General features: G+C 35.6%; 2 protein-coding genes across 2 annotated transcripts in view; one reads left to right on the top strand and one right to left on the bottom strand.

The window, feature by feature from the left end:
- The window catches only part of SPDYA (speedy/RINGO cell cycle regulator family member A), a 23,841-nt gene extending 9,121 nt beyond the window's left edge, over positions 1-14,720 (top strand). The window contains exons 5-6 of the mRNA XM_054568384.1: positions 6,653-6,950; positions 14,573-14,720. Of these exons, the coding sequence (XP_054424359.1) occupies positions 6,653-6,950; positions 14,573-14,664 (390 nt within the window). The 3' untranslated portion in view covers positions 14,665-14,720. The remainder of the gene's footprint in view (positions 1-6,652; positions 6,951-14,572) is intronic.
- TRMT61B (tRNA methyltransferase 61B) lies at positions 14,567-23,553 on the bottom strand. The gene is made up of 7 exons (XM_054568369.1): positions 22,787-23,553; positions 21,509-21,611; positions 19,743-19,933; positions 16,680-16,771; positions 16,042-16,268; positions 15,051-15,128; positions 14,567-14,968 (listed from the first exon to the last, which is right to left on the bottom strand). Exons 1-7 carry the CDS (start codon positions 23,480-23,482, stop codon positions 14,925-14,927), a joined length of 1,431 nt encoding a protein of 476 aa, XP_054424344.1. The 5' UTR covers positions 23,483-23,553; the 3' UTR covers positions 14,567-14,924.

The raw sequence follows: 23,553 nt of genomic DNA, 5'->3' as shown, positions 1-23,553 counted from the left end.
AAAAAGAAATAGAGTAGAAAATTAAATGAAAGCAGTGATCACTGTAAACCAGTACTAGTTCAGAAAAGTTTGCTAAATGTGAACCAGATAATACTAGAATCAGTTAAATGGACTATAGACCAAAAGGTAATGTCAAACCTGAGAGAGAACTTTTTGGGTGTGTCACAAAACTCTGCCCAGAGCTAAACATGTTAATTATATTTGTTAATGAGATAAATATATAGCAAGTATGCATCTTTGTAGATTAAATAGGAGAATTGTTGAATGTTGGAAAAAATGCAAGGATTCAGAGATAACTTAGAAAAATGTACAGCAGGCCAAGTCTTTACAAGATTAAATTCAATTGAAAAATATAAAAAATTGAATGTATAAGGCCCCCATAATTTAAGGATCCTCATTAATTAAAGGATTTATATGATTCATTCCAATTACAGGACATTGAAAGAGTCCTGTACTGTTATTTTTTGTCACCACCTCTCCATGTCAAGAGGGGTAATTTGTGTACCTGTTGCCATCCTTGGACATGATAGTCTAAGCAAGGCCTTATTAGAACACTCTGATTTTTTCAATGCAAACACTGCAAGCCCCATGGAACATTCAGCTAAGAGCATGGAGCAAGAAGCCAGGACAGGCAATACTCATGGCAGATTGCCCACCTACTCCTAAGATATAATGACCAGTATTTTTTAAATTGCCACAACTTTAATTTACACTATTGGAGCTGGAATTACCACAGTTGCTGGCATCAGACTATTAAAGAGCCAGAGAATGGGGTGACTTAATGGTGTATGTATAAAAGACTAAAAAAGTTTCAGACAAGTATAGACTCAGTTGTGTAACGGGATTTACAGAAAAGTTTAGTCTCTCAAGGATTCAACATGGAGACTTAACAGATTTCTCCACTAATTTCAGATCTACATACCAAATTTTCTATTCATCTTTCATTGTCTAGTAGATACATTAAACTTAACATGCCAAAAATTGAATTTTGATTCCCCCACATAGACTTTCAAACCTGCTCCTCCTGCAATCTTCCACGTATTAATAAATGGTAACTTCATCCTTCTAGTTGTTCCAGCCAAAAAGCTGTCACCCTAGACTTTTCTTTTTCTTGTATCTATATCTGAAAAAATATCCAGCCTCTGCCCTGACCTGTGTGGCTCATGTGGTTGAGTTTCATCCTGCAAAGCAAAAGTCACCCGTTCGATTCCCAGTCAGGGCACATGCCTGGATTGGGGAGCATGCAAGATGCAACTGATCAATGTTTCTCTCACACATTGATGTTTTTCTCTCTTTCTCCTTTCCTCCCCCTCACTCTAAAAAATAAATAAATAAAATCTTTAAAAAAATATCCAGCCGCCTGCCATTTCTCACCTCCTCCACAACTAAAACCTGCTTTGATTGTCATCCCTTGCTTCACTTCTTGCCATAACCTTTGAAATGGTCTTTGTTACAATCTTTCTTCCTTAGAGTTTATTCTTTATACCCTAGCCAGAGTAAATCTTTTAGAAGTCAAGTCAAGTCATGACTTCTCTACTTAAAAGCCTCGAGGCCTCCCATCTCATACAGAGTAAAAGGCAAAGACCTTATCATGGCTCTACATAGTCTGCCACTCTCCTCATCTCTTTGACTGTATCTCCCATTCTTGCTCACTCCACTCCAGCCATAGGGGCCTCCTTGCTGTTTCTCAAACACACTAAGGGCACTCATACTTCAAGGTCTTTGTATTTGTCATTCCCAATACCTGGAATGGTTTTCTCCCAGATATTAGTATGTTTCACTTCCTCACTTCATTCAGGACTCTGCTTAAATGTTAACCTCAGAGAAACTTTTCTATACCACCCTATATTGAATAGTGTCTCGCTCAATGGAATACATAGAGGAGTCCAAAAATAAACCCTCACATTTATGTTCAATTAAATTTTGACAAGGGTACCAAGAAAATTCATTAGTAAGGGAAAAAGTAGTCTTTTTAACAAAAGGTGCTGGGACAACTAGATATCCACATGCAGAAGAATTCAGTTGGACCCTTACTTTATATTATATATAAAAAACAAATTCAAAATGGATCAGAGACCTAAATGTAAGAACTAAAAACTCTTAAAACATAGGTGTAATTCTTCATGACCTTAGATTAGGTTTCTTAGATATGATGCAAAAAGCACAATGAACAAAAGAAAATACAAAGTGGACTTCATCAAAATGTAAAGTGTCTTTTGAAGGACATCTTCATCAAAATTTAAAATGTCGTTCAAAGGACACCATCAAGAAAATGAAGACAACCCACAAAATAGGAGAAAATTTTTGCAAATAATCTGATAAGGGACTTGTATCTAGACTATAAAGAGCTCTTACAACTCAATAGTAAAAAGAAAACCCAATTTTAAAATGTGTAAAGGATCTGAATAGGCATTTCTCCAAAGAAGATACAAATGGGCAAAAATAAAAAAGGAAGCATATGAACAGGTGCTCAACATCATTAACAATCAGAGAAATGCAAAATCAAAACCACAAGAAGATATCACTTCACACCCATGAGGATGACTATCATCAAAAAAAGATAATTACAAGTGTTGGTAAGAATATGGAGAACTTTGAACCCTCGTACACTTCTGTTTGGAATATAAAATGGTGTAGTTGTTTTGTAAAACAGCCTGACAGTTCCTCAAAAAGTTAAACAGAGTTCCATGTGACCCAGCAATTCTATTACTGTTTATATAGTTAAGAAATGAAAACTGTATTCATAAAAAACTTGTACACGGATGTTCATAGCAGCATTATTTATAATACAGTCCAAATGTCCAACAACTAATGAACAGATAAACAATGATATATCCATACAATGATATATTACTTGGCAATGAAAAGGAATGAAGTACCACGCTACAGCACGGATGAAACATGAAAATGTTATGCTAAGTAAAAGAAGCTAGTCACAAATGACCACATGTTGTATGATTCTATTTATATAAGCTGTTTAGAATAGACAAATTGAAAGAGATAGAAAGTAGATTAGTGATTGCTAGGGAGGAATGGGCTGTGACTGCTTTCTTTATGATGAAAGGAATGATGAAAATGTTCTAAGATCGACTGTGGTAACGGTTGTGTAACTATGAATATACTACAAGTCATTAAACTGTACACTTTAAATGGGTGGATTGTATGGTATTTGAGTAATATCTTGATAAAGCCAATAAAATAGCAAGTAGTACCTCCCATTATTATTATGTATTCCTTTTCCTGTTTTCCTTAATAGCACTTAATCGCCATACAGCGTACTCTGTTTTACTTACTTATCTTGCTGTCTATTTCCCCCTAGTTGAAGATAAATTCCAAGAGGGCAGGGTCTTTACTTTGTTCTTATTGTATCTCCAGTGCCTAGAACAGTGCCTGGCATATCGTAGATACTCAGCAAATATTGCTGACTGACAGAATGATTGAAACTTACGGCTTCCAGTTCTTTTCCATGTCTGTTTATGCATGAAAGAGAAAAAAAAATTTAAAACACTTTTTCATGGAGCTCACTTAGCACTTTACTCTAGTGGCAGATAGATAGGCTTTTTTTTTTCCTTTTCCAAACCAGATATACTTGAATCATGTTGATGTACAGGAAAGGCAACTACCTAGTAAGATTTCATCCTATTCTCTTAAGTATTCATTCAACAGCTAATTTATGAATAAGACACTAAGTTCAGGGTTTATTATAAAGAAATATTACATAATCCTTGCCCTGAGGTTTGCAAGGCATGCTTAGAAATTTAGTTAAGTATACTATCCATTTGTTATCGAGAGCCTAGTACTGACATACTGCCAAACCAATTCTTTATTTTCATATTGTACAATAAACCTGTTATGATGTAGCTACAAACTGGTTTTTAATAATAATATCCTACATTTGCATTGTACTTATAAATTCATAAGTATTTTCATATATCCTCACAAAAATGCCTGTGAGGGTTGTAACATTCTTGTTTTAAGGCTGATGAAACTAAGGACCAATGAGGTTGAGATTTACTCAAGACCTTACACTAATTGTCAGAGTCCGAACTTGACCTCACAACTAAGGAGTTCACAAGATTCTGTTTTCTCTGACATCTAGTCTCCACCTCTCATTGACTAGTTTAGAGAATGCATTTATTTCTGTTATGTTATTTTATCTCAGGAAGTAAACAGCAGAAGTAATCTCCATTTTACAGAGGAAGAAACTGGTATAGAAAGGTTGTGACTTGTTCATGGTCATTCAGTTAGTAAGTAGCAGGGTAGTACTTAAATTTGATATTCTTTTCATTGTACACCACTGTCAAAAGAACTTATTCTCTCCTTTGAGATAATTGAATTTTGTAATTTGTCTCCTATTATTTAATCCCTGGCTGCTGCAGAGAAGCTAAGAACCAACTTTTATCCTTAACCAGATTAACTCTTACCCTTTATTACTGGCATGTCTGCTTTCCCACTTTAGGTATATTTTCCCTTTTGGGTCCTACTTAATGAAAAAAAAAATCATTTGCTCCTTTTAAAAACTGCCTCAAATCCTTTTGTGGAGAGATGAGGAATGATTAAATTGAAAAATGTATGTACGGCTTCTCCGAAAAAGAATAAAGACTATTTCAGCCTACTTATTCTAGTCTTATCTTCTTACAACGAGCTTATCTTTTTGGGCATCAGTTCCTCTGAGGTGGATTTTATTTATGTTGGTGTTAGCTTAATTTCTAGATTGACTCACAGATTATGGAGAATGCCAATCTGATGAGAAAGAGTTAGACTCAGTAGCAATTTTATCAAGAGGAAGTTTTTTCTTGTTATGTACTCTGGCCTAGATGGCACAATATCATCATAGCTGATTTCTCTGTCAGCTACTACTTGATTCCAGACTAGAAATTTAGAAAAAAAAGCAGTGATGTGATGTAAGCACTGCTATGAACAAAATAATCCAATGACAGTATGCAGAAGAGGCCCAATATAGGGGAGGTGCTGGAAAATGCTACACGCGCTATAGTTCAGTAAGCAAGGTGTAAACCCAGTGCCAAAGGAAAATCAATGATACAAAGTTATAATTATCATTATTTGATGGCTAGTTATATATAGGGCATATGAGAGAGTGAGCCGTCACAGTTTCAGACAGTGAGAGGACATTTCAGACATCGGAACTAAAACTATTGAAATGTTGAGGAAAAATAGTAGATGAATATAGAAGGAATAAGAAATTCTGATATTCTATTTTCTCAGGTAGCTCTGAGTCTAGTTTTATATTGTTAAAGATGTGTTTATAGAGTTAACACATTTACTTCTACATTTTAAAATATGTGTAACTTTTTGCATGTCATTGGTAGAAAACTTTTTTGAAGGATTTAGAAGTGGATTATAAAATAAATGTAATCCTAAAATATACTTTTTAAAAATTAGCATAGCTAACATTCTTTATGCCATTTATCTTGGGAAGACTACAATAACCCCACTTTCTTGAGGACTGGTCTTAATTTAGGGGTTTTAAGATATTCATTTTTTAACAGCATAAACCTTTTCTTTTTTTCCAAATAAAAATTTACACACAATCTCCCAAATTGAGCCTCTCTGCTTGGTCTGCTTCCCTTAGTCCCTCTTTGGACCCCCCCCCCAAATAGTCTGTGAAACCTTAGGGCTTCTCAAAAACAATCTGAAAATTACTGGTCTAAACAACAGGGGCACTACCTAATGCTTAGATTCCTCAGTTTTCATTTACCTTGAGTCACTGATAACTGCAACTAAACATTTTTGCTTAGAAGTAACATTCTAACATTCTTCCTAGGCATTTTAGACATCATGACATCAGCATATAGGTACAGTTCCCTAGCTTGGCTTAAATAGCTATCATTTGTCTGTTGCTTATGATGTGATACAGATTTTGCGCCTATCTAACCCACAGAACAATCCTATGAGGCAGATAGTATCCCCATTTTAGATATAAAGAAATTAAGCCTTTGAAAGTTTAAGTAACTTGCCCAGTATCGCGCAGCTAGCAAGTGGGAGTCAGGGTAAGAAGCTACATTCATCCTGACTCTAAAGGCAGTGTTTTATCTAACAAAACTTAGACAACAATGCCTGGCATGTAGTTAGAAATCTTAAGTGCTTTATAAATAATTCATGTAATCATCGCAACAACCCTCTAAAATAGACATATTCTCTTCATGTTACAGATGAGGAAATGGAGGAACAGAAAGGTTAAGTAACTTACCTGTATTCTTTCTTCATCCCTTGCCATAATTGCAAACACTTTAAGATTAGCCTAACATACATGGTTGGAAACCCCAATTAAACATATTTTCAGCCCAGTACACTCCAAAGTCAATAATTGTTTTGGGATAACTGTATTGTCTTTTATGAACTTAAAATATTCATGATTAAAAAACCCAAGAAGGTTGTTGCTTCAGTCCTATTTCCTATTTGCAATAATTTAAATAGTTTCAATTATTATCTTAAGGATCCAAGCAATGAATCACTTTATAGATAAATACTGTGGTATCTGGAGATGCTTTTTTTTTTTTTTTTTTAACATCAGCAACTTAGATTTTTAAACATAGTTTTAGAGGTAGCTGTTCTTAAGTTATAGTTTTTGTACTTAATTTTACTAAATTTTAAAAACAGTAAAATTCTAAAAAAAAGCTTTCCACTATAGGTTATGGCTATTGCTCCAACCCATTATATATGGCAACGAGAACGCTCAGTACATCACAGTGGAGCTGTTAGAAACTACAACAGAGATGAAGTTCAACTGCCCCGGGGACCTAGTGCCACACCGGTAGATTGCTCACTCTGTGGTAAAAAAGGAAGATATGTTAGATTGGGATTGTCTTCATCATCATCTTCATCCAATGATACAGTAGAGGTGATGGAAAAACATTCTCAGGAATCACAAAACTCACTCTCAATGGGCATAATAGTTGATCCTCCTCAAGCTTATAGCTATTCTGAAGGTATGATTTAGTGATATGTCAGAATTAGGTTTATACAAGTTATTAATAAGTCCAAGTTAGTTATTTACCTATAGTAAGTCTTTAACAGTCAGGGAAACATAACAACATATACTACAACAATGTGAATTAAATCAGTATTGAAAGTTCTTCCCCTTTTCAGTTACTTTTTGTCTTGTGTTACTGTTTTTGTTGGTAGCTTATCTAAACTAGATTTTTAACTTGATTTATGTTAAAGTGAGACCTAATCACTATGAGTCTTGAGTATTTTAGCTATTATTTTAAGAGCATTTGAAATGTTTATTTTATTTTAATTTTTGTTTATTGATGAGAGAAATATTAATTTGTTCCATTTATGCATTCATTGGTTGACATTTGTGTGTGCCTTGACTGGGGATCAAACCTGCAACCTTGGTGTATCAGAATGATGCTCTAACTTACTGAGCTACCCAGCCAGGACCAAAATGTTTATTATATTTAAAGGAGTTTTAAGAAGAAAATAAATTCACTTGTAATTTCATCATCTAGTTTTATCAGTGATTAATTATTGGTTTCCTTCTACACCTTTTTTTTTTTTTTTTAAGTTTAATAGTACTATGTTATACGGTTGAAAAAGAAACACAGAAGTCCTTTGTCTTACCCCTTCTTCTTTTTCTATATACTGTTAAAAATTGAGATATAATTGAAATATAACACTGTTTTAGTTTTAGGTGTACAATGTGATTTGATGTATGTATATATTGCAAAATGATTACCACGATAAGTTAACATTCATCACCACATAGTTACAATTCTTTTCTTGTGATGAGAACTTTGAAGATCTATTCCCTTATCAACTTCCACGTATCCAATACAGTGTTGTTGACTGTAGTCATCATGCTGCACATACATTCCCAGGACTTATTTATCTTATAACGGGAAGTTTGTACCTTTTGACAAACTTCATCCAATTTGTCTGCTCCTCTAACCCCCCATCTCTGGAAACCACCAGTAGGTACTTTGTATCTATGAGTTTGGGGTGTTTTTTTTCTTAATTCCACATATAAGTGAAATCACAGTATTTATCTTTCTCTAACTTATTTCACTTAGCATCATGCCCTCAAGGTCCTTCCATGTTGTTGAAAACAGCAGGATTTCTTTTTTTTATTGGCTGAATAATTCCATTGTATATATATATGCCACACTTGAATATTGTAAATAATATGGCAGTAATCATGAGGGTGCAAATATCTTCTTGAAGAAACAGTGATTTTGTTTCCTTCACTTAAGTACACAGAAATGCTATTTCTAGATCATATGGTAGCTCTATTTTTAATTTTTTAAGGCGCCTCCATACTGTTTTCCATATTATCTGTGCCAATTTACATTACTACCAGCAGTATGCAAGGGTTCCCTTTTCTCCATATCCTCACCAACACTTATTTCTTTTCTTGATAATAGCCATTCTAACAGGTGTGAGATATCTCATTGTAGTTTTGATTTTCATTTCCCTGATAATTAGTGATGTTGAACACCTTTTCATGTACCTGTTGGCCATTCGTATTTCATTTGAAAAATGGTCATCTCCTCTGCCCATTTTTAAATTGGTTTTGAGTTTCTTCTATTGAGTTGTATGAATTCTTTATATATTTTGAATATTAACCCCTTATCAAATATATAATTTGCAAGTATTTCTTTCCAATTCCATAGGTTGCCTTTTCACTTTATTGAACATTTTCTTTGCTATAAGCTTTTTAGTTTGATGTCTCTTTATTTTTGTTTTTCTTTTTTCTTCTTTGCTTTCGGTGTCAAATCAAGAAAACCATTGCTAAGACCTAAGCCAAGGAGCTTATGTCCTGTTCTCTTCTGAGTTTTTTTAATTTCAGATCTTACATTTAAGTCTTTTGCTAGCAGATTTTTGTGCATGGTGTAAGATGGTGGTCCGGTTTCATTCTTTTGCAGTGTTTCCAACACCACTGTCCTTTCCCACTTGTATTCATATTCTTGGCTACTTTGTTATAAATTAATTGACCACAGACCATAGATATGTTGGCTTATTTCTGGGCTCTATTCTGTTCCATTGATCTCTTTGTTTTTATGCCAATACAATACCATTTTGATTATGATTACTTTAAAATACTAAACACTTTTTCTACTTTTTATTTTTTTAAAAAGTAGAACCATACCATATCTAGGTGTACTTTGTTTTTTCTCCACTTACCATAAAGCATTTCCCCATGTCATTAGTTTTTGAAAACCTGATTTTAAATTGTGACATGGTACAAGTATCACAATTATTTGCACACTTCATTTTTGTTTGGGTTTAAGTAGCTTTGAAGAATATTTTATATTAGAAAATAATCATATAAACTAGAAATACTTTAGTCAATCACACCACAATTTTTTTAAAAAATCATATTTATAAATGTATAGTATTTCTGACATTTTTCTATTTGAAACAGAACCAGAATATTTTACCAGCAGTGATCTTTATTACTTCTTATAAAGTCTTTCTTCTAAATTTTCATCCATCTGAAGATATGACTGACAGATTTCTTATGGTTCTTTCTAACTCTTTGAGAGAGATCCACATTATTCCAGAATTTCATCTATTTATTTTTACCACATCCTTATGAGATTAACAGTGGACACTGAAGTTTTACTTACAGAGAAAGTAGACTGTTAAGGCTCTTGAAGAAGGTAGGGGTCATGCCTCAGTCATTGTTCCATTTCCTGGCCAGAGTAATCAGTACACAAGTTTGACTCATGGAACATGTAATCTATTCCCTTGTAGCACCTCCAAGTATAATTTTTATTGGTTCACTCATATTTGAGAAAAATAGGGTCTATCATAGGATAAATAAATAAGAATTTCCCTTCAACTTCCCTCCTCCCTTCTCCCAGCTCCTTTTACCTACACTCTTTGATCCTTATAATAGGTAAGCACTTGACATAGGGGAGTTGTAAAAGGAACTGTGCTTTCATTTGGCCCTTGATGAAAGCCCTTGAAGCGCTGGTTTAGGATATACAGGTCTTATACAGCAGTGGTCCCCAACCTTTCTGGCACCAGGGACTGGTTTCTTAGAAGACAACTTCTCTTTTTTAAAACAAAGTATTTTTAAGATTTCATTTATGTATTTATAGAGAGGGGAAGGGAGGGTAAAAGAGGAAGAGAAACATAAATGTGTGAGAGAAACATCCATCAGTCTCCCTCATGCCCCGAACTGGGGAGCTGGCCTGCAATCCAGGCATGTGCCCTCATCTGGAATTTAACCAGCAACTTTGCGGAGGTGGTTTAGGACTGTATATCCTAAACCAGTGCGGAGGTGGGAATAAGCTGAGCTGTGGTTTTGCAGGGAACAATGGGAGGCAGAGCTCAGGCTCTCACCTGCTCACCTCCTGCTGTGGACAAGGTGGGTGCGGGGCAGAAACAGGACTCCAAGCTCAGGCGAGCTTCGCTGGAGGCCTGGTTCCTAATAGGCAGCAGATTGGTACCAGTCTCATGCAGGGGGTTGGGTACCCCTGATACACAGGGAGGAACCAGTATTTATTTCTCAACTGTTTAATTCAAGAATAAATGTAAGACCTTTTTTTCAGAATGACAGAGGGTAGGAAATACAAAGAAATCAACTTGTATACCTGAACACTTACAGTCATTTTCCCTCAATAGGCTTAACAAGAGAGTGAGCTATTTCGGGGGAGGGACTGGAGAAGGAAGGGCAGTTAAGGGTAACACAATGTTATCAGGAGCAGTGGCCAGTCTCACTGCCTTAAGGGCTGCTGATTCCTCGTAGTGACCTCTGCTAACAAAATTTTCTTCCTCCCATCCACATGAAGGTGGTTGGAATCATCTAACAGTTTTTTGGTTGCAGAAAGTTCAATTCAGCATGCTCCAGAAGGGACACAAAGAACTGATGCTCTCCTCTGCGTTTTTATGCTAAAACTTAGTAATAAATGGTTATCAATACTTCCATCTTTCTTTCAAACATAAGCAAGTAACTTCTCACTTTTCAGGTAAAACATGTTTTTCTACTTTTCAAATTCTTTCTATAAAACAAAATGTTCCAACAACAAGCTTTACATAAACATGTTTATGACATTTATTTTTAAAATGTTCTTTTTATTGCTTTATTTTGAGAGAGGGGCTTTATTTTTATTTGTGTAAAGCTTTTTTACATAAACATGTTTATGACATTTATTTTTAAAATGTTCTTTTTATTGCTTTATTTTTTGCGGGGGGGGAGGGTGAAGGGGGGGAAGAGAATACACTGCATATTTTTTTTGAATTGTTACCCAAGGACATTTTTTCACTGCCTTCAGCAGGGGTGTCCAACCTGCAGCCCACGGGCCACATGTGGCTCAGGATGCCTATGAATGCAGCCCAACACAAAATCGTAAATTTACTTAAAACATTATGAGATTTTTTTTGTGATTATGTGTCACAATGTATTCAATGTGTGGCCCAAGACAACTCTTCTTCTTCCATTGTTACCCAGAGATGCCAAAAGGTTAGAGAGGAAGGGAGAAGGGAAGAGAGAGAGAAACATTGATGGGAGAGAGATGCCTCAGTTGGTTGCCTCCCCAACGTGCCAGGACCAGGGACCATACCACAATCTAGGTATGTGCCCTGACCGGAAGTTGAATCATGCTCCAACTAACTGAGCCACACCCGCCAGGGCTGCTCATTTTTATACTTACTAAACTAGTTGACCCTTAAACAACATGGGTTTGAATTGCACAGCTCCACTTATATGTGGCTTTTTCTTTCAATAAATCCAGTAAATGTATTTTCCTTACAATTTTCTTTTCTCTAGTTTACTTTAATAATATAGTGTATAATATATAAAATTTGTTAGTTGACTGTTATTGGTAAGGCTTCCAGTCAACAGTATACAATTAGTACAGTTGGTCCTCTGCATCCACTGATTCCTAACCCCGGAATGAAAACAGGTGAATCATGGATGCGAAACCTGCAGCTATAAAGGGCCAACTGTAGTTAAGTTTTTGGGAAATCAAAAGTCATATACAGATTTTTGACCACATGGGGGTCGGTCCCCTCACTCCCACATTGTTTGAGAGTCAACTATACAGTGATTCTCTTTACCTTATACTGTCTTAAGCAATATGACTCCTAGGCTAGTCCAGCTGAAACACAGATATATATTATTATGTATTACCTAAGGACTCCTCAGATTTTTGAGTGAAGCCAAGGGAAAAAAGCAGTATACCAAACCTTAGCCCCGGGTCTTGTAGGCAGGCATGGGACATTCTGTTATATAATCTAAAACCAAATAATTTTTCCTCAAAAATAAACCCTTCTCTGAACTTTCTTATTTTTGTCACTACTATTCTAGTCATCCAGTTTTAAAACCCTTACACTTAATGAAGACATAATCAGGGCTTATAAATTAATTATGTGACAAAGGCAATGCTAATTATATGATCAACATTTAGGAGCATTAAAGATTTCAGAATTAATTCTGTGAAGGAAGAGATTTGGTGAAAACTTTTCCGAGGAAGTATATGAGCTGGCCATTGACTGAGTCCAGTTTTGCCCAGAGAAGAAGGGAAAGGGCTTCTGAATAGAGGATAAAAATTTGAAAATATATAGCTTCCCTGCTGTTACATCCAATAAATTACCAGCTTATCTGGTTCTTCCTTCATAATCTATTTTTTATATCTATCCCTTTCCCTTGCCTTATTATTATTACCAATCACCTCATAGTTGTATACTATGTGTTACTATGAAATTTCTGATTTAACAGTTTTTTTGCTTCCAGTGTAAATACTCATAGATACCACTAACAGACTTTTAAAAATTATCTTCTTTTACATGACTGTGGAAACTTTAAAAGTTCCCTATTGATTCTGAAGTATAAAGTTCAGACTTAAAGACTTCCACAATTAAAGAGCTATACACATAAAATTTCCCCTAAAACAACCAAGGCAACAGATGAAACAAGACATGATACAATGTAGACTTAAAACCATCAGCAAACTTTTATTGACCATTTTCTGGGTGGAAAAGGCAGGACCTCTGGAAGGCACTGGGAGGAAAGTTGTGTCATTCACAAATCTCTAGGAGTTTACAGTATGGTAAATGAAAATCAGGCATGAACATTGAAAGCTAATTTTAGAAGAAGGTATCTGTCCCATAAGCCAGACTGTAAACATGCTTAGTGTTTGATGGAGAGATGGAGAAAGGGCTTAAGCTGGACTTTTATTAACTGTATAAATAAATGCTTATTTGGTTATGTTGTTTAGTTTTCAACTCAAAGTGGACACTGTTGAGAGGTCTTGTTCAATTCAACATCTACTGAGCACAGTATATGGAATAGAAACTATTTTACATGAAATAGGAGTAGAAGGCATGACTTTTCATTGCTCTTAAGTCAGCCCCTTCTCCAAGTAGTACAGTTAAGGCTTGCATTCAAACCATTAAGAGAACGACAGAATTCCACTGCTAGTTAAATAGAAGGGCAGAAGAAAAGGGAGCATTCCATGATGGAATTTTAAAATGTACTGCAGGCTTTCTATATATCTGGAAATGTTATGAAAACTAAAAAGCCATTATTATATGAGTGTTCAGATACTTACCATACAGAAATATGGCACCAGAACACACTACTTATGGTTCAATCAGTCCTCCAAATGCAAGTCTAAGCATCCCTGATATCCCTGACTTCATTAAATCCTTTATTGGCACCCCATTTTTCTTAGGATAGGCAAACTCGTTCACAGGTCTATAAGATCCTGTATGACTTGACCCTTACCTATCTTCCTAGTTTGTTTCACTCAACTCCAGCAACACTGGCCTTTTTGTTCTCATTTTCCCTGCTATGGTTAGCTCCTAGTTACCATTCAGGTCTTCGCTTGGTTGTCACTTCACAGGTAATTACTTAACCAGAGCAAAACCCCTATTACACTACCCTGCACGTCTTTGGAGCATATATAACGGTTTTAGTTTTATATTTATGTGATTAATGTCTAGCTCTACCATAGGCTATAAAGTCTTATAAAGGCAAAGTTTTACGTTAAAATTTTCCACATAATGAACACCATATAAAGCATTATTTAGAATACATATATATTATTTTAAATAGTTTTAGTATAAGGAATAAATCTAGGCATGGCATTTATCCCCCAGGCATTATTACTATAAAACTCATAAAACATCTATGGTTAAACAACAACCTAACATTCTAAACCTTTGCCTGTAAAATATGGATAACCTTAAAGATAAGCTATACATCCTAAGTGAAAAAACTATAAAGTTCTTAAAACAACGTAAAGGCACATGGTAAATGCTAAATAACTGCTGCCTATGAATAATAAGTCCTTTGTTCTAATTAATTAATATATAAAGTATATTTCTCCAAGCATTTGATTTATGTAATAACAGAATAATTCTAATGTTCTTTCAAGCTGGTTAAAATGATTCTGAGAAGGATAAAAGTGAAGCAAGAATTGTTACATCTTTTGTTATAATTTTCATGGTGATTATATCATTCTTAACTGTTTCCCCCTATTATTTTCTATAACTCAGGGTTATTTTGTAACTTTTAAAGATATATACCAAGCCATTAAAATATGTATTTAAAATACAGATACATAAAACTTATCTTAAAATGCATATTTTATTTCAGTAGCCAATGACCATCAATCAAACAAAGAAAAGAAAACTAATTTCATGAAGAAAGACAAATCTATGGAGTGGTTTACAGGAAGTGAAGAATGAGATGCCTCAACTAAACCAATTTGGAATCATTAACTACAATATGTCTAACTACAAGATAGGCATCAAAATGGGACATTTAAGCAGTTTTGAAATGTTACACATCTTTCTTTAGTTTTTGTTATTTTTCAAAATTATATGTAAAAGTTACACAAATCATAGTAATGGCTACAAATATCAATCTATGAAAGTAATGATTTGCAATATAAAGTTGTATTTTGATACTTTTTTGTCTTCAAAGCTGTTGCTGTCACCTGAGGTGCTCAGTTCAGTTGTGGTTTGAACTTCCTCAATTTGACAAGAAAAGCTAATTTAAGGGGGAAAAAAGAGAGGTCATTATAATAATTAGAAGATGACATCATTTAATATGGCTTGAAAACATTACTCACCTGTATGACCAGTTTGCCAGTGTATAGGTCTAGCAATATAAGGAGATGATCCATATGGAAAATCAGAATGTGATTCTTCTGTTGTAGAACAAAATATGTATTGTAAGCTACATAAACTATTTCATAATTTGTTCAAATATTTTAAAACTTTGTTAAAATACAAATTAATGTCCCTTAACTATAAATTTTTCTTTCACATAATTTTTTAGCATTTGTTTTGGAGCTACTATATCAGTTATCTTACAGAAACAATTTGTCAAGGATTACATGATAAACTTACATATGGTTTTAAACCAAATAGATAAATCCATACCATAAATCAAGGGATTTTTCAAAAAAACTTGTTTGTAATCTAAATAACGTGTACAGCCCTGGCTGGTGTGGCTCCGTGGATTGAGTGCTGGCCTGCAAACCAAAAGGTCCCAGGTTTGATTCCCAGTCACAGCACACGCCTGGGTTGCAGGCTAGGTTCCCCAGCTGAGGACGTGTGAGAGGCAACCAATCAATGTAATCTCTTGCACACTGATGTTTCTCTCCCTCTCTTTCTCCCTCCCTTTCCCTCTCTCTAAAGAATAAATAAATAAAGTCTTTAAAAAAAAATGTATACATAAAACAAGGACCTAAATTTAGAGAATTCTATCAGCATAAATAGCAAATATTAATTATTTGCATAGCAGGTCCTATGAAATTCTTTTCCTTCAGTAATAATCACTGATTTAAATTGTAAACAATTTCAAAAGCCAACCTTCTTGTCACTATAAAATATGAGTATCATAAGAAGCTAAGTTCTTCAAAGGTATCAGAGCTTTACATAAAAGGCAAGCAAAGTCATTATTCTTTCCCTTACAGCTTTAACACCATAAATACCACATGTCAATTTAGATAGAAAAAAGTCCCTGAGAAATATTTTTATAATTTACTGGTCAATACATTCAGAAAACTAGTCTATTTATTACTGCAAACACCTGTATAAAATAAATTTAATGCTTACCATAGTCATCCTCTTGAAACATCTCACCTTCAATTCTACTTTTCTTTTGAGAATGTAATTGTAAATCCACGTTGATTTTAGGTTCTACTTTTTGAACTGAAATCCCACTTTTCTGTTTTGCAAGGCAAACCAACCAATCTCTGACAATGACTTCGCTTATCTTTTCACATGAGAGAGCAAGTTCACAGAAGCGAATTCCATCTAAAAGTTCAATAACCTGTGTGATGCTTTCAGAAAAGTAAAAAATGTACTTTAAATTTTTGGTACAACAACTTTATATTTAAGTTTACTATATCTCTTATCCAAATGTAAATGCTATTGTTAAATGAAGGGGAAAAAAGTAAAAATGTAAGTTAGAGCACATAATAAGCAATTTCATAGAATACTAAGTAAAAATATAGAGAACATAATTTAACATTATTGTTCACATCACAATTTTAAAACTCTTCTTCTAAATTTCCAGAAAAATATGCATCCTATGTCATCATTTATGTAAAGGATGATTTAAACAGCTATATAAATGATTTGGGACATATGTCATTTCATAAGTTCTAGAAGATAACATATACATCTAACTCAGTAACAAAATGACAAGTGTTTAAAAATCACATTAAAAGTAATAGCCACACATCACTCACTTTGCTAGATATACAGCACATACACCACCCTGTTTAAGATTTGGGTACAAAACAGGCAAAGCAACTTGAGGATTCAACATATCCAAAGCTACCTGTGAGGAAAAAAAGAGAATCGGACTGAGTTCTGTTTAAATAAAGCATAGGTTTTCTTTTCTTTTCTTTTTTTTATCATGGTAAATTGGTACCCAGTTAAACTATTTCATTTTCCAGAATATAGTACTACTAACTCATTCTATTGCTCCCGAAAAGACATATTATTATACGATTTGCCACAGTACTTAACTACACAAACATTGTAATGGCATGTCTTGCACTGGGCAATACTGGTAATACAGGAATCCTTCTTTAGCTATATTTTATATACAAACATATACATACATACAGGGCAGGGCAAAAGTAGGTTTATGCGTGTGCCCTTATTTCTTTATTCTTCATTCAACTGTATAATACAGGGCTATACTCACAAAAGATGTCAAATGAATACAATGAGTAAATAAAATTTCCCCCCTAAAAACTAAAAAACAAAAATAAATACAGTCAAAATAAAAACTAAAGTGACTATTATTGAAAGGTAATTCCAGACACTAAGAGTTGTTGGCACATCAATATATTTACTAAATGAGAAGTTATTCTATTGTTTGTGTTTTTTTAAATAGCATAATTTGTCAAGGAACATCATTATTAATTAAACCACTAATTATTCGAGCACCTTCCATGTGCCAAACACTTTGCTATATGGTAAGGATATAATGGGAGCTTACGTACCATTTGGTTTCCTGGGACTTTGTATTCTAATAAAGAGACAGACATTGAACAAATATGCAATAAATACGTAAGTCAAAGGGTGATGAGTATCATGAAGACCTATAAAATTATAAAGTATAATAGGAGGGATAGAGAGTGACAGGGCAGGGAGAGAAAGTGCTATTTTATGCACAGGCTGGTCAGTGAAGAGACCTGAAGAAATGATGATGCTTACCCTGGGGAAAGTTAAGGGGAAAGTGTGCTCCCGACGGAGAGAGCAGCAAATACAAATTCTCTGAGTCTGGACGATACTTGGTGAGTCTGAGAAGGCCACTATCACTGCAGTGGAGACAGAATGAGGAAAATGGTAAGAGACGAGTTCTGAAATGGTAGGGATGTGGTGGGAGTGGGAGAGGGATAGATTTCGCAGGATTTTATGAACTTCAGCTTTCCTCAGGAAGAGGAAAAGCCACTGGAAAGTTTTAAAGCATGTTATCTGACTTTTTAAAAAGCCTTTTTTCCAGGGTAAACATAATAAGAGTTGCCATTTTAAGTGTATAATTTAGTGGCATTATGCACATTATGACTTACTTTTTAAAACTCTATGTAGAAAAGACAGAGAGGGCAAGGCAGGATGATGATGGCTTGCAATAGCTAATGGCATTGGATGTGATGAGAAGGGGTATACATTTTGAAAAGGTAAGAGCCAAATAGCATTGGCTATGAGATGGAAAAGAAACATAGGAGTCAGAATGAATCTGCAAGAATGGAGCTGTCAATTATTAACAGGGAAAATGATGAAGACTATGGGAGGAGCAAGCTGGGGAGAAATAATCAAGAATTTAGGTTTGAACATGAGTTTAAGTTTTCTATTAGATATCCAAGTGAAGAGCTCAATGACGGGATCAGGGATCAACATGATGGACCTAAGTAGATTTCGTTGACTGCAGTTTCACTATATGGTTGACAAGGACCAAAATCAGATAGCCAAGAAAACTGCCAACATTTTTCAATGCTCTATTCTAAGTTAATGTTAACCATTCATCCAGTCATTTAAACCAGAAACTTAAAGTCATAGTTTTCTTTGAGTTCTCTTTTGAGAATCTGTGCAGTTTTATGCTTCTGTTTTGGGTAAAATTATCCAGTCCCACAAATCTATCTCTTAAGTATTTCTCTAAGTCGTCTACTGCTAATGTCTTAGTTCAGGAACTCATCATATCTTGTTGAAACATTATAGCTTTCTATATAGACTCACAGCCTCCCTTCTAACACCAGAATTATTCTAAATCAGGAATCTGAACATTCTACTCCCCTACTTAAAAACTTAGTAGTTTCCCATAATCTACAAGATAATGTCCTTACCCCCTTAACTTGACTTTTTTGTCCTTATTAACATACAATATGCAAGCCAAACAAGGATGAGGAAAAAGAAGTGTGGCCTTTATGTCCAGGAAGCTGTGCTACTCAAACTGTAGGCTTTCGATAAAGAACCAGTCCTGATAAAAATTGTTACTCTCCTCTTTGACATTTCTCACCTATGTTCCCTTATAAGGGTCCTAAAATAATCCAACCTTCTAACAGCCAATTAAGAAAAATGAAGACTCCTTACCTAGACCTCAGTCCATAATGTCAAGCTATGACTTGATAATGGCATCATCAAGGATAAAGCCATTTATACTAGAATTCCAAAACCTTGAAGCCAACTAAAGCCTCCATGTCCCACATGTCCCACATCACTGGTCACAGCTTAAAAATCTATCATCTGGTCACCTATCGTTTTAGCTCCATACTACTTTGCTTCTCCTCCTCTAGCTCAACCTCCCACTGGTCCTCTTTTTCACAAAGTCTTCCACTTTCCGGAAATTTGTTCATGATAAACGCTTCTATCCTCAACATTGTTAATGAATACTCCTCTACATCATGACTCTGTCTAAAGATGCCTCTGGCCTGTTCCTTCTCATATGGAGGCTATTTATTTCCCGAGATCTCACAATGTGAGGTCAGGTGCTGGTCTCATATGCTCCCAATGCTGCTTCCAAATTCTTATTCCTTTATCCCAGAAATGCTGAGGTTTATGATGCTAAACTACTCCTCCTTGGTCATTACCCTATGTTTATTAGCAACTTTGGCAACTGATTCAATAAATCTCTCTACTCTAAATCCCACCATGATATTGAAGGAAAAGATTCCTCCCACGCCAGATATAGCAATGGGGCAAATAACGACGGGAGACTTTCTCCCATACAAAAGAAGTGTGATCCTTGTTTTCTTCGTACTCAGTATTAGATATTATCACAGGAACCACTTTTGGAAACTTACCGCATCAAATGTTAAAGATTTTATGTCTTCAGTTGCTTCTGAAATATCTTTATGAATAAAATCCACATTGTCTGGCCACTCTTTTATGTGACTAATTTTCCATGAATCACGCCAGTGTTTGTAATTCTTCTTAGCCAGTTCATGGTAGTCTTTTCGTATTTCAAAACTTATGACTCGTCCTTGTGATCCAACTTAATTAAAAAAACAATAATTTATAAGACTTCGTAGTATTAATCAGTTCACAAAATATTAAAAATGTGAAAATATATGCATGTAAAAATTCAAATAGTTCAAGTATAATAGAGCATATTTCTATCTGTAATCTTTATAAAATTGACCCATATATGCCTACACCTGCTCTAACAGTTTATTAGTTTAAAAAATGCATTAATAAAGAACAATATAAATGATTTTTTTTTTAAAAACTACCCAAATAGAGTTCTGTCACTGTTCAGGAATCTATTATTAGGTAAGAAAGGGAACACTGCACAGCCAGTCAGTGTTCCCTGGCAATCAAAAGAGTTAAGTGGTCAAAAAGAACAATAATCAACTAAAATAACAGGAATCAGAAATCAAGTAGTGGGAACATGAACAGATACATATATGTTTACTACATACCTCTTAATTTTTGATCAGGTGTCCCCTTCAAGCAGTACTTTTACCAACTGACAATTCATATAGATTTTCTTAAAGACAGGAACATTCTTCATGATCTAGCTTTAACTTAGTTCTGTATTATGATTAATCTATTTATGAACACCAACAATAATTGTTTCCCTATGATAGTATGCCAGCCCAGCAGCTGACAGCTCTCCCTCTACATTCTTTCATACTAAGAATTCACCTGGCACTATTACTAACAAAAACATGTAGGATGGATAAATTGTGATTTCTTTATAAAAACGAGGGACTATGTAGCAACCAGAATGAAAGAAACACTGCTACATGCAATGGCTGAATCTCATAAACAGGATGTTGAATCAAAGTAGCCAGACGTAAAAGAGTACATACTGTGTGATTCTTTTTATCTGAGGTTTAAAACAGGCAAAACTAATGAATGGTGATAAAAGTCAGAATAATGGTTACCACTGGGAGGACAGGACTGAGAGGAAACACGGGGGGCTTCTGCAGTGCAGCAGCATGTCTTGATCTGGGTAATAGCTACATGAAGGTGGCCACTGTATAAAAATTCATTAAGCCCTGGCTGGTGTGGCTCAGTTGGTTGAGTGCCGTTTCCCAAACTGAAAGGCTGTCTGTTCGCTCCCTGATCAGGGCACATGCCTGGGTTGTGGGCCTGGTCCCCAGCTGGGGTGCCTGCAAGAGGCAACTCATGAATGTTTCTCACACATCGATGTTTCTCTCCCTCTCTTTTTCCCTCCCTTCCCCTCTCTCTGAAAATAAATAAATAAAATCTTTTAAAAAATTCATCGAGATATACACTTCCAATCTGGGTACTTTTCTGAAGCTATGTTATGCTCCAAAAAAAGTTTATCTTTTTCTTTTTATTAAAATAAGGTAGAAGTATTAAAAAGAATGACAAGAGTAAGAGAAATCAAAGAAAATAGAAGATTTAGAAAGAGAGTGGAAAAATGCAGAAAATGGAAATTGAGTTGCTTATATTTGATTTCAAAGAGAATTCTCTACATCCCAAAGTTATGTGAATATTTTCTAAAACATCTTTATTTATTTAACTTTCTGTTATTATGAACAGTTTGAATGTTTTCTTTAATATATATATATTTAGCTCATTTATTCCAATCTCTTACCAGCTTTGGATAAAAACAAACTCATTCCTCCAGAGCCCGAGCCAGCTTCCAAAACAGTATCTCCTGGGTGAATATTCATCATCAACAGCATCATATTTACATCCTATAATTTAAACACAGTAACCAGTAAATATGTACTAAACATCTACTCTTATCAAATACTATGTTGGATTTGGAGAAGAAAAAAATGAAAACAAAGGATTAAACCTTAGCCCTGCTAGCAAGAGTTTATATTTTACTTGATGAAATAAGAGGTTCAAGAATCAATTAGCAAATAAAGCAGTATAATACTGAAATTACAGATAATAAGTACAACAGGAGCCCCGAGAAAGAACTCAGTAGATTTTCCTAGTTTAAAGACAGAGTGGTGAATTTAAGGAAACAATCACAAGGTAGAAACAGCTTTGAACAACAGACGGAGGCAAACACAATTTGCCTATCTCAGGAGGAGAGATTAGGAGAGACTTAAATGCCAGGCTAAAGCATTTAAACTTGACCTGGTAACTGGGACATGTCGCTGAGGTAGTATAAATGGCTTTTTATGAAAATTAATCTGACAGGGGCCTGACCAATGTGGCTCAGTTGGTTGGGTGTCGTCTTGCAAAGAGAAACATAGCTGATCAATTCTCAGTCAGGACACATGTCTGGGTTGCAGGCCAGGTTGCCAGTAGGGGGCGTGCGAGGCAACCAATCAATTTTCTCTCTCATATTGACGTTTCCCTTTTTGCTTCCCTTCTTTCCCCTCTCTCTAAAAATAAATAAATAAAGTATTTTTTTAAAAAAGGATATTCCTTTTATGTTTAACTTTATCTGTTTTAATATAAAACTTTTTTCCCGAAAGGGGAAGTACTGTAATATATACATTTTTGATAACATATACTTCTGCTAACATGCCTTATTAAATGATTAAAATATTACCATAATGGTACTAAAAAATTGTCCCTAAAAGAGTTCAACATGCTCTCAAGTGCTGAACTTGCAAACTTGAGTTATGGGGAACAAATATAACTATTTGTTATGTGCTTAGTGAGTCCACATCACTCTATATAATTAGTCGACATTCTCTTCACTTTACAGATCAGATCATCGAGACTCCCAAGTCAAAATTCCTAAAAGTAGCGTAAAAGCCATACCTGTTGATTTATTCCCCCCAAAGGCTGAGACTAATAAAAACCTGAAACTTATGTGGTGTGCTTTAAGTACGTGAATCAGGTCTGTAGCAGAGCATTAGCTTTGCTCTTTCTGGAACCAATATGCACGTAACTCCCATTGCGTTACCTTTGGGTATGTTATGGCAGGACCTCTCTTCATCAGTAACACGTAGTCTTCCAGGGTCGGCCTCTTCAGCATGATGTGCTTACCAGAGGAACTCCTTAGTATCTGACCAGGGAACTTCCCCACGATATCGCTGAACGGGACTGCCCCCCAGTTACTATTTAAATGTCCAGCTTTGTTCAACCTAAATAACTTTTTAAATTGTGTTTCTCTCTTACCAGTCTCCGCTAAAATCAGTTCCCCAGCCCGAAAGGGCTCCTCTCTGGAAGCTGACGAGGAAGAGGGGACGTGAAGTTCTTCGACCAGGGAAGATAGTGAGGGAGTCCCGGATCCCCAGGGTGCGGGGTTGGCCTGGCCCTGATCTTTACTCGAGTCCTCGCGCTCTCGAGGGGCTGATTCCTCCTGAAGCGTCGGCAGTCTAAGGCTTTCCAGGGACGAAAGACATCTAGTCCCAATGCCCTGGACGCTAGGGTGTAGAGATGGAGGCGACTCTGCGCTGGGAACTTTCTTTGGTGTCGCCTTGTGCTCTCCCTCTCCATCTCGCGCATCTCTTTGAGAGGACTTGCGACACAGTGACCGGGCTCTCCCGAAGGGCTCTTGCCCGAGGCCGCGCTGGAACGGACAGGTCGCGATCACTGGCCACCTACTGAGGCGCCGCAGCTGGAGCAAGCCCGGACCGCGGCGCCCTGCTGACAGCATGCTGCCTCGCGCAGGCGCCGGCGCAGGCAAGAGACGTAAGGCTGGGCGAGGCCCCGCCTCTCGCTGCCGGA

This window comes from Pteronotus mesoamericanus, unplaced genomic scaffold (assembly GCF_021234165.1).
Source record: "Pteronotus mesoamericanus isolate MK-2021 breed Mesoamerican mustached bat unplaced genomic scaffold, CSHL_Meso_final contig_101, whole genome shotgun sequence".
Taxonomy (NCBI): domain Eukaryota; kingdom Metazoa; phylum Chordata; class Mammalia; order Chiroptera; family Mormoopidae; genus Pteronotus; species Pteronotus mesoamericanus.
Note: the sequence above shows the minus strand (reverse complement) of the source record. Positions and strands in the feature narration are given on the sequence as shown.